The following is a 17,184-nucleotide window of genomic DNA, read 5'->3' as shown; positions in this document are numbered from 1 at the left end:
TATTTTTCTGATGTATTGGAAAACTATTAGGTGTGTACTAAAAAAATTGAACAAAGAAGAAACCAATAAAAGTCGACAGGGTAACAAATGAACACGAAAAACCCAAAGAATATATGAAAACAGAAGAAAACAAATGCAAAAGAATCAAAATAGAGAAGAGTGACAAATAAACGAAGAAAACCAATGAAAACAAAAAAGGATGTAAAATTGAGAAGCAAAAGCAAAAAAAAAAACAGCGAAACCGATAAAGAAACAAAGAAAGTAAAGAAAAAAAGAAACAAAAATAGTAAAACCCAAAAATGAAACGAAGCAAACCACTGAAAAAAAGGAAAAACAAACAATGACAAAAAGTGATGAAGAAAAAAACGAAAAGGAAAAGAACAAGAGAAAAACATCCAACTTAGCTACATTGATTTTTTTTTTTGAGCGAAAGTTCCCGAGCTCATTTTCGGGGACTCCAAAAGCCGACAATGTCGGCTCGGTGCTAAAACCAAAGAACTTTCATGATGTCACAGCCGCATGCGACCCCGCGAGCGAACCAGCGCTGAGAACTGGCTGGCCCAGTACTGTTCGGAAGACGAAAATGCTTCTCCTGATTGGTTGGGAAGCTAGCCTTGTTGGAAAAACCTATGTCCCGCTCACTGCGTCAAAATGTCGAAGCAACGCATAGGGAAGCCCCGCATCGCTAGCAATGGGCCAGCCCATTATACAAAATCTAGCCAGCCGGTTTTCGGAACCTGCTAGAAGGTTCCCTGAACAGTTTCTTTCTTTTTGACCGGTTCTCCTGTTTCTTCTTGGGTTTTTTTGTTTTTTGTTTTTCCCACTTTTCTATTTATTTTTCTTGTTTCCTAATTTTGTTTTTTCGCTTTTACATTTATTTTATTTTTCAAGTTTATTTTTTAAAGATCATTTTTCGAAAAAAATAAATTTTAAAAAAAGGTTCCTGTTTTAAATAAATGATCAATATTACAAAAAAATCGTGTTTTAAAAAAATTCTTCATAAATTCAAGAAATGTTCCTGTTTTAAAAAATTGTTTGCATTTTTCAAAAATTTAGAAAATAGTTCTTATTTTAAAAAATTGTTCTTTAATTTCAAATAATGTTCTTGTTTACAAAGAATGTTTGAATGTTTTCTTTTAAACTTTTTGACAGTGTGCAGAAAATGTTCCTGTTTGAAAAAATTGTTCACATTTCCTTTTTTAGGAATTTCAGAAAATGTTCAAAAGTTTCTTAAAAATTATGTTTTCAAATTTTGTTCAGTAATTTACAAATATGTTTGCGTTTCCCAATTTTTTTTTGAAACTTGGAAAAATGTTCCGTTTCAAAAAATTGTTTGTGATTTTAAAAAAATGTTATAGTTTTCTCAAATATTTTCACAATTTTGGAAAGTGTTTGTGTCTCACGGAACATACTGGTTTTCCAAAAAAATGCTTTCAAAATTCCTGAACAAATTTGGATCTGCGCAGCGTTATTGGTTCTTTAACTTTGATGCTCCAAAATTGTCAGATGCGGCTCCTAACTCAGCTGGTAGGAACGCATTTTTTAGACATTCACGCTAGGCTTTATTTAAATTGTCATAAGCTTTACAGGAAGGAAAATCAAATCCCCGGGTAGACCTAACCAAACATGGCGGACGTACCCAAGCGAAAGTGCGTGCCTAGCGAGACTGTGAGTCTCGAAATTCGAGCTCCTAAACTCGTGGATAATATTACAAGCAGCGAAAAAATGTGATCACTCTATAATTTCATGTATAATAGCTGCATGATCCCCATCCGATCTCTGCTTGATATCATCCACAACTATCTTGCAATCCGACGCCACTTGGATCTTCTGAACATATAAATCCTCCGCGATTGACAGCGCCTCTCTGACTGCCATAGCTTCCAATATAACATGATCATGGATGCTGAAATGTGATAGCAGAAGCCCCAAGAAAAATTCCATCAGCATCCCTACAGACTACTCCAACAGCATCAAACTTTTCACTATAAACTGCAACATCAGTATTCATCTTCATATACCCCTGGGGCGGGGGTAGCCAATGACTCGGCCTAGCAGCCCATCCCATGTTATTCGGTATTGCTGGTTTTGATAGTATATCCATATCCCTTAGAAACGCCCTGATAAAGTGATGGATCTGTAGTGGACTGTCATAGATTTCTTCATGTATTGCCCTTCGCCTAGACCTCCATATTGCCCATAGAGCGACCACCATGTGTGTGAACTCTTCATGCGACAATATTTCATGCATTGTGAATATCCAGTTTTTAGGATTTAAGTTCAGGTTGTCACACATCTTTTCCACCATCTCCTCGGATGACAAAGACCACACACACCTTGCAGAGATGCAGTCGATTAAAGCGTGTTTCCAGCCATCTTCCGCCGAACAGAATGGGCAGATAGAGTCAATCCTGTGCAATTTTTCTTTTTGAGCCATAGTGCGCGTCGCTATCTTCATGGGCCGGCCCAGTCGAAGACACGCCTGTGGGAAACCTTAGCAACTTGACGCAAAGAGCCTCGCATAGGAGACCCCACTCTTGTTGTAAGCGAGATATGCTCTAGCTAGCGCTCGGAAAAGGGAGTTGCTATGTCTCGCTAGTTGCGGTAATTGCCAAGCAAATTCCCAAGGGAGTACAAGTGGCCCGGCCAAGGAGCATGTGTGGTACTGTAGCACGAAATAGTGAAAATATCAAAAAATGGTGCACTTGCCAGGAAACGAAATAGAGGACCTGATAATTGTTAGTGACTAGGACGCATCGCCCTCTTTAAGAACTATCGACAGCTGCAGATCTGACATTGTTTCAAATTTCAACAATGAATATTTTTTTAAAGTGCATTTTTAAAACAATGATTATATTTTTAAACGTGATTTCTTAAAATGTGAACATTGTTTTGAAAAGGGTAATATTTTTCGAAATTCTAAACAAGATTTGAAAATGGAAACATTTTTTGAAGTCAATATTTTTCAAAAAAAGCAAACAATTTCTAATCTATGATCATTTTTTGAAAGCAGAAACATTTTTAGAAACACAAACAAAATTTGCATATGTGATTTTTTTTTTGCATCAGCGAACAATTTTTGAAAATAAGAACATTTTTCGAAACCCTGAAAAAAATTGAAAAGTCAAACATTTGTTGCATCCGTGAACAATTTTTGAGAACGAGAAAATGTTTTGAAACTCTGTTCCTATTTGAAAAGGCAAATATTTTTTTGCATCTTTGAACAATTTTGAAAATGAGAACATTTTTTTGAAACTCCAAACAAATTTGAAAAGGTGGCCATTTTTTCGTTCTGTGGATAATATTTGATAACGGGATCATTTTTGGAAACTGTGACAAAATTTGAAAACCTGAATATATATATATATATAATCTGTGAATGTTCTTCGAAATGCATGATTTTTTTGGAAAATCTACACATTTCGAACAATTTTTGGAAGTTTGAACACTTTTGGAAAATTGTGAATTATGGAAAAAAAGGGAAATATAAAAATGAAAAAAAGAAAAGAAAATGAAAACTAAGAACTAACATTAGTTTTTTTTTGAAAAAAAATAAGGAAAGGCAAGGGAAACTAATGAAGAAAAAAGAAAAGGGGGGAAACATTGAAAAAACGGTTGGTGGCTACTTGAGTCGGTCCATTTGCGGTTTGTTCGATGCTCGCGGGTGCAAATGTAACACCCGTGTGTTACTTAAGGATAATTAAAATGCATCGATTGTTATTTAGAATTAAATTTTGCTTAACTATCATTTTTCTAATAACTCAGGCATGCTAGTATTTATAAATAATTTTGGAGATAAATATCTTAAGACCAATAGGTGCATCCCAATCATTAGTAGATTTTCTTTGTATTAGAAGATGGTGGAGTATTGCATTTGCTTGAGCAATCCACGTACACTTACATGCATGCATCAATGCATGGCATGCACCACATCCATGGTCTGTACTCAACGCACTGCATGCATCCATCTAGTCACCGTTGCCGTAATACATGTACGTAGCCTGCCGACTAGCTCAGTAAGGTCAGCTGTATTTTCTTCTCACAGGCCAACTAGCTCTTGGATTACACTGTACCACCGTCTAGGGCAGTAGATATTTTTGCATGCAACGATGAGAAGGCTTGTTGCATGGCTACGTGTCTTTTCCTTGAGAGATAGAATGTACGTGTCATTGCTCTGGTTAGAAACATATGCATGCATGAGCTAGTAGGTGCATCGAACCAGCCATTAGGTGAAGCAAAGGGGCACTAGCTTATCCTTTGGAGCAAGCAGGAGTTACGGCGGCAGCTGGACGACGATTAATGTGTTCACAAGGAGCTACTCACTTGTTACCAGTATATAAGGCGACCAGGTGCTGTAGCGTAGGACCATTGACACACTAGTCAGAGTCGTCTGCTGGAAGAAGAAGTTGGAGCTCTCGCTGGTGTTGTTCCTAGCGACCGCGTGGTAGACGGGTACTGCTGTCAGGCAAGTAGCAGTTCCTCTGTTCATATTTCGTTGCTGTGCTTGGTCCTGCGACTTGCACACTGTTACACTGATCTAGAGATATATTGCTGCTAGTATTTCTTTTGCTAGCCACTGTACCGTGATATATGAGTTCTTCTGCAACTGTCCTCTGTTCGTTGGCCACGGTACTGTTGAAGAGAAATATGTTCCGGTGAGCAAGTAATCGTCATGATTATTTGGGCTTACGTGGAGACGTGAGGATTACTACATAAGTTTCATCATACCACTGACCTCCTTATTTCCATATTCACATATTGTCTATATTGGTGTCATGACCGCAAACATATTGTACCGGTCACGGTTCAGGTATGGGACTGTCTGAGTTCTCCGCTGGGGGCGACACTTGTTCCGAACAAGGTATCGGTGATGGATCCTTGGGAACAACCCATACTAGTAAGTCAAGTTGTCGTGCCTCAGGGGGTCGAAGGGCTCTGCTCTTCTAGAACCCACGTGGTTCTGGTCGAGACTGTCGATGTCGGAGTACCCCTCTTAAGAGTGTAAAAGTGTGAATATTCACCCATGTGACTCCCGGGTAGGGAACCTTGCTGGTCACGTGTGATACCAATATTTTTCCCTATACACCGCTATAAATATTTCCAGTATTCCGTTGAACTCTGTTTAATATCATCTTTTAATTCAGCCTTTTGCACTACTTTATTTTCCGCCGCTAAATTTGTCCATTGCTGTCGTATCATTTCCTTGAAACTGAATTATACCGTTGTGATATCCATAACACTTTCTCCTTTTGTACCCTTGAATAAATGCTACTTGCTGGGTATGAATCATCATACTCACCCTTGCTTAATCTCTATTTTTGCAGCCCAAAATGGTAATGATCCTGAGCTTGGCTTTGAGCAGTAGGCGTAGCACGCGCCGGGAGGGAATAAATTGAAGTACTTTAGAAGTTTATTTTCAGCAAGAACTATGTATCCCCAGAATAAAGAATAGATGCTTATTATGTGTATTATTGTGAAAAGTTTTAGTTTAGGCCTCACACGTTTATAATCTTTTGTTTATAAACGCGTGGCGGCTATTACGTCCGAACCATGTTTTGGGGCGTGACAGCTTAAGTGGTATCAGAGCTTAGGTAAAATAAAATTAAAAACTGTTGCAACTAATGGGGAATAACCAGGGTATTATTTTGTGCGTGTAAGTTAGAAACGCTCTTTTTTGTGCTTATTTTATGTGAAGCTAACATTTACGTGGCTCATTTGATTATATGTCCTGTCATGAAATTTAGTATTTCACTTCTTATGCATGCATTTTGTTAGTGCTAATATGTGTGGTTGGAATCAGGGATGGATGGCCCAACCATCTTCCATCTTAACTTTGTGCAAATCCTCGAGGAGGTAGCCGATCATTTTCACCTAGAGCCACCAGTGATCTCTACTAGTGCTCTTTCGGATGGAGGAATCCAGGGAGCTGTGCACGTGCAGGTCACTCCACATGACCCTGGTGCATACACTACCTTCTATGGCTATGGCGAGGATGATCATGAAGCTGGGTGCTCGGCGGCTCGTGAAGCGCTTAAATCACTCTACTTTAGTCTGAACTTTGGCCTAGTGGACTTGCACAGCTATGAGTACTGGGAGACTTTGCTGGACTTGGCACGTTCTGAGCAGCAACACCAGGAGGAGATTGCACAACTCCAGCAGTACCATGAGGTTCGTAGGAAGCAAGAACTAGACGAGTTAGAGCAGGAGCATCAGGCCCAACTTTATGAAATAAAGCATGACCATGAAATAGAGGTGGAGGACCGCGATCGCTGGATCGAGGAGGAGGGACACAAGACCAAGAAGCTGAAGCAAGAAAGAGATGAGCTGGAAGACGTCAACAACAAACAGGAGAGTGAGATGATGGATTTGAAGGCAGAGAACTGGTGCCTCCGTCAGCAGCTTGTAGCAATGAAGGATGAGAAAGGAAAGAACTAAGGGCGTGCAACGTACTAGCTAGCAGGCGATAGTACAACTTGAGTGGTCGTACGTACTAGCTTAAATAAATGAAGTGGCAGAGCTACTAGTATCTAGTGTGTAATTGTGTGACATATCCAGTTCGCATGTGATGTCTGCCTCCTGTAGCAACCCTAGTAGTAGTAGGTTGCTTCCACTTTTACTAGCCTTTGCATGTAGCTTGATGTTGACACTAGCACTCCTGTCAGGTGAGGCTGTGCAAATTTTGGTTGTACGTGTCAACCCCTCTTATATAGTAAAATCAACTTTTATGTACTGATGCATGCTATGAAGAGTGGCAGTTTATTTATTTATTTTGCTCTCCATCCTTCATGATTGTATAGATGGCTAACCACGATCATGGAGATTTTTCTACTACCCACGCTGGAGGTAGCGGTGGATCTCAAAGGACCGCAGAAGATCAACTTCCTCCAAGTAATTTGCTCTTGGAGATTTTGAACCGCCAGGAACAAACTCAAATGCGACAGACTGTAATCTTGCAGCAGTTAGTACAACAGTCACCCCAAGGAGAGAACTCTCATGAGGGTGGGACACAGGACAGCTTGCGCCAATTCATGCGACTGAAGCCGCCTGCCTTTCTTGGCAGTGTTAATCCTATGGACGCAAATGACTGGTTAACTGAGATAGAAAAAATATTTGAAGCAAGGCACTGTCCAGAGCAAGAGAAGGTGACACTAGCTACGTTTATGTTACAAGGTGGAGCTTTTGATTGGTGGAATGTGCACAAAAAGAAATATCCAGAAAATTATTTGGTTACTTGGGCGATATTTAGGCAAGAATTTCAAAGAAAATATTTTCCTGAAAGTGTTCAGAGGAAAATGGAGCTTGAATTTCTACAGCTAAAGCAAGGTGATAAAAGCGTGGCAGAATATGAAATTAATTTTTCTAGACTTGCCCGTTATGCGATGGCGTACGTTGAAAATGATGAAGTAAAGGCGCGAAGGTTCGCTCAAGGCTTACGTCAACCCATCAAGGCGCGCGTGGAGGTATTTGAATTAAAATCATTTCGTGACATAGCTAACAAGGCTCTTACAGTGGAACAAGCATACCTTGAAGAACGTGCTGAAGTTGAGAAACCAAACAAAAAGATGAGGTTCGACGACCATGGTCAAGGAAACATGCAAAGGAAGGCACATCAAAATTGGCGCCCAAATAATCGAGCAACATATCAGCCCATAGTTAATAAATGTGTTATTTGTCATGGAGATCATATGGCTTCCCAGTGTGAGCAGCGACAGGGAAAATGCTTCGGATGCGGCAAGGAGGGACATGTTATCAGTCAGTGCCGGAACAAGAATTTTACTCATAATCAGTCATTTGCTTTGCCTGCACCAAAAACACCGTTGTACCTACCTGCACCGCCTCCTAAGGCGAATATTGCTCCTCGGTACACGAACAATCCTGGAAGGAAGCAACAGCCTGTTCGTGCTAAAGTAAATCATTTGACCCAAAATGAGGTGGACAATGATAGCAATGTGGTTACAGGTACGTTCCGAGTATGTTCTCATAATGCGGTTGTTTTGTTTGACTCTGGTGCTACCCACTCTTTTATATCTTCTAAATTTATTGGTACCCATGGAATAGAAAGTACACCTATAAAGAAAAAAATCGTGGTAGAGTCTCCAATGGTTGAGATGATAACTCGAAGGGTATGCACGAATTGTCCGGTTATTATAAGGGGACATGAACTTCGGGCAGATTTGATAGTACTAGATATGCATGATTTTGATATAATACTAGGCATGGATTGGTTGATTGAAAATCATGCAACTATTGATTGACATGGGAAGAAAGTGATACTTCAAGTACCTGGTCAACAGAAAATAGTGTACCAAGGGAGCCACAAGAAAACAAGGTACGCACAAGTTAGGAACTTGGAAATAAAGGAGAAACGTATAGAGTGTATTCCTGTGGTTAGAGAATTTCCTGATGTATTTCCTAAATAGTTACCTGGAATTCCACCGGACTGAGAGATTGAGTTCAGCATAAACCTGGTCCCTGGTACTAATCCTATTTCAAAGACCCCATACAGAATGGCTCCAGCAGAACTAAAAGAACTCAAGCAACAGATCAAAGAGTTAGAAGAAAAGGGATTTATTCATCCAAGCATGTCACCATGGGGCGCTCCAGTATTATTTGTAAAGAAGAAAGATGGCAGTTGGCGATTATGTATTGATTATCGGCAGCTGAATAAGACAGAAGAGGAACACGCCGAACATTTGAGAGCAGTACTTCAAACATTGAGGAAACACCGGTTATACGCTAAACTCAAGAAGTGCGACTTTTGGTTAGACAAAGTATCATTCCTAGGCCACATTATTTCTGGAGAGGGTATATCTGCAGACCCAACAGAAGTTCAGGCAGTGTTGGACTGGAACAGACCAACCACGATTACTGAGATAAGAAGTTTTCTTGGGTTAGCCGGATATTACCGGAGATTTATTGAAGGTTTTGCTCAGCTTGCAGCGCCACTGACACAGCTCACTCGCAAAGGAGTAAAGTTCTACTGGACCGAGAAGTGCGAAGAAAGTTTTCAAGAATTAAAACGTCGACTAGTGTCTGCCCCAGTTCTCGCAGTACCAATAAATGGGATTGGATTTACTATTTTTTGTGATGCTTCAAAAATTGGTTTCGGTTGTGTCCTCATGCAGAACAACAAGGTAATCGCATATGCCTCTCGACAACTTAGACCATATGAGAAAAATTATCCAACACACGATCTGGAATTAGGTGCTATAATCTTTGCTCTAAAAATATGGAGACATTATTTGTATGGAAAACACTGTGAGATTTTTACTGACCACAAGAGTTTAAAATATATCTTCACACAAAAGGAATTAAATATGCGGCAGAGAAGATGGATCGAGCTATTTAAAGACTACGATGTCAATATCAATTACCATCCGGGTAAAGCAAACGCAGTAGCTGACGCGCTAAGCAGAAAAGCTGATTGCAATGTGGCATCTTTAATCACCTCACAAAGGAAGATTTTGGAGGACTTAGACAAGATGGGAATAGAGGTGCATGTACGTGACCCATTGATCACTATTATGGCACTACAGGTCAAACCTGATCTTCAAGAAAGAATTAGGATAAAGCAACTGGAAGATCCTTTTCTTGTCAGTCTCCGAGAAAGCATAGAGCAAGGAAAGCCATCAGAATTTCACATACGGATGGATGGATCTATATGGTTGAGAGAACGTATTTGTGTACCTAAAAATGCAGAATTGAAATTGGAGATCATGCAAGAAGCTCACACCACTCCATACACTGTACATCCTGGTAGCACAAAGATGTATCGGGATATTAAAGGAAATTTTTGGTGGCCAAATATGAAGAGAGAAATAGCAAGATTCGTCCTGGAATGTCCATATGTCAGCAGGTAAAGGTGGACCATCAAAAAGCACCAGGCCTCCTGCAACCGCTAAGAATTCCTAGTTGGAAATGGAAGGATATCAGTATGGATTTTGTTACCGGATTGCCGAAAACTTCCGCAGGATATGATTCTATATGGGTTATAGTAGACAGATTGACCAAGGTGGCACAATTCATACCAGTCAAGAAAACAATGACCCTTGAAAAATTAACAAGGTTATATATTAGGGAGATAGTTACGAACTATGGCGTCCCTGTAAATATTGCTTCAGATCGAGATCCAAGGTTCGTTTCAAGATTTTGGAGAAGTTTACATAAGACCTTGGGGACCAAACTGAATTTTAGTACAGCCTATCATCCCCGGTCTGATGGACAAACAGAGCGAGTCATACAAATACTGGAAGATATGCTTCGAGCAAGCATGTTGGACTTCAAAGAAAAGTGGGATGAGTCCCTTCCTCTAGTCAAATTTGCATACAACAACAGTTATCAATCCAGTATAAAGATGGCTCCGTATGAAGCTTTGTATGGTTAGAGATGTCGTTCTCCTATATGCTGGGAAGAAATTGGTGAGAGGAAGTATATAGGCCCAGAATTAGTTCAACAGGCAGAGGAAAAACTACGAGTAGTTCGGGAGCATTTAACGGCGGTACAGAACCGTCAAAAGAAACAAGCAGACACCAAACGGAGGGAAGTTGAATTTCAAGAGGGAGATCTAGTATACCTAAAGGTTTCACCTCGAAAAGGTACGAGACGTTTTGGTTTGAAAGGAAAGTTGAGTCCAAGGTATGTAGGACCTTTTCAAATTATTGGCAGAGTTGGACCAGTAGCCTACCGATTAGAGCTGCCTCCAAACTTGTCAGGGGTACATATTGTTTTTCATGTATCCACACTGAAGAAATGCGAGACACTGCCAGAAGCAACACAACTACCAATCGTGGAACTGAGACCAGACCTATCATACGAGGAGTACCCCTTGAGAATACTAGATGTCAAAGATCGAGTAATGAGAAAAAGGACTATCCGATTTGTCAAAGTCCAGTGGAGTAACCACAATGAGGACGAGGCGACATGGGAAAAAGAAGACGAACTTCACAAAAACTTCCCGCATCTTCTATCGACCGGTAATTGAATTTCGAGGACGAAATTTTTGTAAGGCGGGGAGGATGTAACACCCGTGTGTTACTTAAGGATAATTAAAATGCATCGATTGTCATTTAGAATTAAATTTTACTTAACTATCATTTTTCCAATAACTCAGGCATGCTAGTATTTATAAATAATTTTGGAGATAAATATCTTAAGACCAATAGGTGCATCCCAATCATTAGTAGATTTTCTTTGTATTAGAAGATGGTGGAGTATTGCATTTGCTTGAGCAATCCACGTACACTTACATGCATGCATCAATGCATGGCATGCACCACATCCATGGTCTGTACTCAACGCACTGCATGCATCCATCTAGTCACCGTTGCCGTAATACATGTACGTAGCCTGCCGACTAGCTCAGTAAGGTTAGCTGTATTTTCTTTTCACAGGCCAGCTAGCTCTTGGATTACACTGTACCACCGTCTAGGGCAGTAGATATTTTTGCATGCAGCGATGAGAAGGCTTGTTGTATGGCTACGTGTCTTTTCCTTGAGAGATAGAATGTACGTGTCATTGCTCTGGTTAGAAACATATGCATGCATGAGCTAGTAGGTGCATCGAACCAGCCATTAGGTGAAGCAATGGGGCACTAGCTTATCCTTTGGAGCAAGCAGGAGTTACGGCGGTAGCTGGACGACGATTAATGTGTTCACAAGGAGCTACTCACTTGTTACCAGTATATAAGGCGACCAGGTGCTGTAGCGTAGGACCATTGACACACTAGTCAGAGTCGTCTGCTGGAAGAAGAAGTTGGAGCTCTCGCTGGTGTTGTTCCTAGCGACCGCGTGGTAGACGGGTACTGCTGTCAGGCAAGTAGCAGTTCCTCTGTTCATATTTCGTTGTTGTGCTTGGTCCTGCGACTTGCACACTGTTACACTGATCTAGAGATATATTGCTGCTAGTATTTCTTTTGCTAGCCACTGTACCATGATATATGAGTTCTTCTGCAACTGTCCTCTGTTCGTTGGCCATGGTACTGTTGAAGAGAAATATGTTCCGGTGAGCAAGTAATTGTCATGATTATTTGGGCTTACGTGGAGACGTGAGGATTACTACATAAGTTTCATCATACCACTGACCTCCTTATTTCCATATTCACATATTGTCTATATTGGTGTCATGACCGCAAACATATTGTACCGGTCACGGTTCAGGTATGGGACTGTCTGAGTTCTCCGCTGGGGGCGACACTTGTTCCGAACAGGGTATCGGTGATGGATCCTTGGGAACGACCCATACTAGTAAGTCAAGTTGTCGTGCCTCAGGGGGTCGAAGGGCTCTGCTCTTCTAGAACCCACGTGGTTCTGGTCGAGACTGTCGATGTCGGAGTACCCCTCTTAAGAGTGTAAAAGTGTGAATATTCACCCATGTGACTCCCGGGTAGGGAACCTTGCTGGTCACGTGTGATACCAATATTTTTCCCTATACACCGCTATAAATATTTCCAGTATTCCGTTGAACTCTGTTTAATATCATCTTTTAATTCAGCCTTTTGCACTACTTTATTTTCCGCCGCTAAATTTGTCCATTGCTGTCGTATCATTTCCTTGAAACTGAATTACACCGTTGTGATATCCATAACACTTTCTCCTTTTGTACCCTTGAATAAATGCTACTTGCTGGGTATGAATCATCATACTCACCCTTGCTTAATCTCTATTTTTGTAGCCCAAAGTGGTAATGATCCTGAGCTTGGCTTTGAGCAGTAGGCGTAGCACGCGCCGGGAGGGAATAAATTGAAGTACTTTAGAAGTTTATTTTCAGCAAGAACTATGTATCCCCAGAATAAAGAATACATGCTTATTATGTGTATTATTGTGAAAAGTTTTAGTTTAGGCCTCACACGTTTATAATCTTTTGTTTATAAACGCGTGGCGGCTGTTACGTCCGAACCATGTTTTGGGGCGTGACAGCAAAGCAATGATATTTTGCCGTGGTGACTGGCTTATAGGGTTAGGCCGCCACCACCAGCGATAACTAAGATAGGACCACCTGCCACCGCACACCCCACCACTGACATGGGTGAAGCACACGGCCTACATGTGCCTTAACGTTTCTCACTGGAGAGGCAACTATGTAGCCTATCATCCAAAATCGCATCCCCAACATCAAATTGATCTGAATCCACCCCGCCGCAAGCTTGCAGCCACCGACCGCCGGAAAACAAACGAGAAGGCGCCTTGTTCCACACCCCGAGACATCGCCTAGACTTGTGACCACCCGAGCAAGGTCAGATCTGAATGCCAAAGTACCACCCTGCCAGCTTGGGCAAGGGTCAAGCTCCATGATGGCGCACAACCACAAGAAGGGGGAGAGGGACAAATCCGCGTCTCGCATGGAGACGAATCCACCGCCCTCGCGCTGCTCATAACCTTGGAGGGGTCCAACCCTCCGCTTTTTCTAATCTAGGAAGGTGTTGGACCCCCAAGTGTAGAGGTTTGCAGGCAAGAATAAATTTCTCTTTAGTGGATGACATGAGGCTTATCGAACTAGTAAGAGCACTTGAACCACAATCAATGATTAGTACCAACAGAAAACTACAGTACTTGTAATTGTCCCGAACAAAACTAGGTCTCACTAGCCTCGCTATCTATAAGGATTAATGTAACATGTGGTATGAAGTGATAATTGCAAAAAATGAAATAAAGGTTTAGACTATAAACAAGAGTTAAAGAGTGCTAATTGAGATTGAAAGAAATAACGATGAATGGTCTAGGATCTATAATTTTACTAGTGGCATCTCCAAAAACATAACATGGCATGGTCAACAAATTGAAGTTGTGTATTGATTAAGTTGCGGTTTTTATAACTATAATTATGCATGACATAATTGCATATAGGTATCACATCTAGCCATCTATAGACTGTAATCCAATTGCATCAATAGCTAATACTCCAACCCAAGACTGTTATTCAGCAAGCACCTGAAAGGTATCAAGTAAATAGAGCACTACATTAAGCATGAGGACATGATGTGGATAATATATTGTCTTACACCGTGTTCATTACTGGGACAACTATTCACCTATTATTTATCCTTAGCAGGAATGATACAATAGAGGCCATTTACACGTTCTGTCACTTCAGTAGATATTTTGCAAGATTGAACACAGCTAACATACACAACTCTCATGCTGAGATCATTCATTTAAACACGGCTAGTGCAAAACTAACAGATCAAGATCATATATGTCTATTAACTATGCAAAAAAACTCAAAAAGAAAATGGAAACACGTGTAGATTTGATCATAAAGTGACAATTCATCACATCGTAACAAACACACCCCAAAAAACTACACCATTTGAATCGCAATCAAGTAGGGCAGCTCATGCGATCATTACATTTAAGAACAAGGCAGAGATTGCCATCTAGATACTATTATGGACCCATAGTCCAAGGAGGACTACTCACACATGAACATCATGGGAGGAAGGTTGATGTACATGATCTCGTTGATGAATTTCCCCTTCGGTAGAGTATCAAAAAAGGCCTCTAGATCAGCTCTCCACGGAACATAGAGGTTGCAACAGCGAGAAAATCCTCTATAAATGTGGGGGGTGTTTTTAGGTCAATATAAAGGCAGAGGCACCAAGAGGTGGTAGAGTGGCGCCCTATGGTGTGACTCTAGGTAATTCAAGGTTGACTCGCCTGTCGGACACTCAATATAAAGCGTAGCACCACATTACTGTTGCACAAATGCACATTCAGTATCCACCATCAACTGAAACCCTATGTGCCAAGTTTCTCCATGGCAGGAAGCATTGTTATTTTTATGTTATTTACTTGCAAATATTCTCAAACTCTGCTATTTTCATTACAATCACATTTCCATCCTAACCTTTGCAAGCATTGTAGATACCACACTAGTCAATTCACTCAATGCTAGTGACACTGCGAGTGCGATCGGAACACTCATAATAACACAGCCTACGCTCTTCGTTGGTAATGATTTATAAACTAGGATTACTTACATGAAAGTGTGGTTTTAACCAACCCGTGCACTGATACGTCCATTTTGCATCATGCTTTTATATCGATATTTATTGCATTACGGACTGTTATTTCACTTTATGTCACAATAGTTATGGCTATTCTCTCTTATTTTACAAGGTTTACATAAGGAGGGAGAATGCCGGCAGCTGGAATTCTGGGTTGGAAAAGGAGCAAATATTAGAGACCTATTCTGCGCAACTCCAAAAGTCCTGAAACTCCATGGAACGTCTTGAAATAAATAAAGAAAAATCCTCGCCAAAGATGAAGGCCAGGGGGCCCACACCCTTCTCACGAGGGTGGGGGGCGCCCCCCTAGGGCGCGCCCCCCTATATCGTGGGCCCCCTGGTGGCTCTCCGATGCCCATCTTCTCCTATATGAAGTCTTTCGTTGAGAAAAAAATAGGAAGGAACTTTTCGGGACGAGACTCCGCCACCACGAGGCGGAACCTTGGCGGATCCAATCTAGAGCTCCGGCAGAGCTGTTCTGCCGGGGATACTTCCCTCCGGGAGGGGGAAATCATCACCATCGTCATCATCAATGCTCCTCTCATCGGGAGAGGGCAATCTCCATCAACATCAACATCTTCACCAGCATCATCTCATCTCCAAACCCTAGTTCATCTCTTGTATTCAATTCTTGTCTCAAAGTCGGGATTGGTTCTAGTAGGTTGCTACTAGTGTTGATTACTCCTTGTAGTTGATGCTAGTTGGTTTAATTGGTGGAAGATCATATGTTCAGATCCTGTATGCATATTTTTACCCCTCTGATTATGAACATGAATATGCTTTGTGAGTAATTATGTTCGTTCCCGAGGACAAGGGAGAAGTATTGCTATGAGTAGTCATGTGAATTTGGTATTCGTTTGATATTTTGATAAGATGTATGTTGTCTAGCCTCTAGTGGTGTTATGTGAACGTCGACTACATAACACTTCACCATTATTTGGGTCTAGAGGAAGGCATTGGGAAGTAATAAGTAAATGATGGGTTGCTAGAGTGACAGAAGTTTAAACCCTAGTTTATGCGTTGCTTCATAAGGGGCTGATTTGGATCCATATGTTTCATGCTATGGTTAAATTTATCTTAATACTTTTGTTGTAGTTGCAGATGCTTGCAATAGAGGTTAATCATAAGTGAGATGCTTGTTCAAGTAAGAACATCACCCAAGCACCGGTCCACCCACATATCAAATTATCAAAGTATCGAACGCGAATCATATGAACGTGATGAAAACTAGCTTGACGATATTCCCATGTGTCCTCAGGAGCGCTTTTCCTATTATAAGAGTTTGTTCCGCCTTGTCCTTTGCTACAAAAGGATTGGGCCACCTTGCTGCACTTTATTTACTTTAGTTACTTGTTGCTCGTTACAACCTATCTTATCACAAAACTATCTGTTACCACTTATTTCAGTACTTGTAGAGAATACCTTGCTGAAAACCGCTTATCATTTCCTTCTGCTCCTCGTTGGCTTCGACACTCTTACTTATCGAAAGGACTACGATAGATCCCTTATACTTGTGGGTCATCATGCACTTGCAGGACACCAGTCGTCCGCCGCCGACAACAAAGGTGCTTACATGGATGACAAGATAATCGTGGCTTTGTGGTGGTGACCGGGGTTTGAAGTTTGAGGATGGTGATGCTCGACATTAGCTGTGTGGTCTGGATCTGTGTGCGGTGCTGCTGAGTCTGCAACGACACTCTGCTTCATGTTACTTTGTGTGTGTGTCATGTTGTGGTGTCTTTGGTTTTGTAGCTCCGTATTCGTCGGTGAGCGCTTGGTAGTCTGGCCGGCTTGCTCGGGGTGGAGGGCGTCAAGCACCTGGTGAAAGTTGTATGTTGCCCTGGTTAGCACCAACATCAGTGGCACCTGTGGGCTCCGGTTTCCTCCTTGGAGATGATATTGCGATGTTACCAAACCTGAGAGCTCCGGGGGACTCCAGATCCAGGTATTCCCTAACTCGAACAAATGGCGACGCCTTGGCATGAACTACCTTCTTGAACACATTGTTTTTCGAGCAGGGCCACTGGAGGACCAGTGGTGTGGTGACTTGGTCGCGCGGGTGTTGTGGCAGCGGCCTCGAATCCTATGGCATTGGGACTCGTGCGGCAACGATGGTGGTGGCAAGAGCAGTTGGATTGTCACATGTCTTCCTTTGTCGATTGCTCGACATGTCTTTGGGTTTT

General features: G+C 41.4%; 1 protein-coding gene across 1 annotated transcript; it reads left to right on the top strand.

Moving 5' to 3' along the window:
* Positions 1-7,028: 7,028 nt before the first annotated feature.
* LOC147989755 (uncharacterized) lies at positions 7,029-9,978 on the top strand. The gene is made up of 3 exons (XM_087536028.1): positions 7,029-7,959; positions 9,700-9,856; positions 9,972-9,978. Exons 1-3 carry the CDS (start codon positions 7,029-7,031, stop codon positions 9,976-9,978), a joined length of 1,095 nt encoding a protein of 364 aa, XP_087392154.1.
* The last annotated feature ends 7,206 nt before the right edge of the window (positions 9,979-17,184 follow it).

Source organism: Triticum urartu, chromosome 1A (assembly GCF_056163025.1).
Source record: "Triticum urartu cultivar PI428250 chromosome 1A, HENAU_Tu73, whole genome shotgun sequence".
Classification (NCBI taxonomy): Eukaryota; Viridiplantae; Streptophyta; class Magnoliopsida; order Poales; family Poaceae; genus Triticum; species Triticum urartu.
Note: the sequence above shows the minus strand (reverse complement) of the source record. Positions and strands in the feature narration are given on the sequence as shown.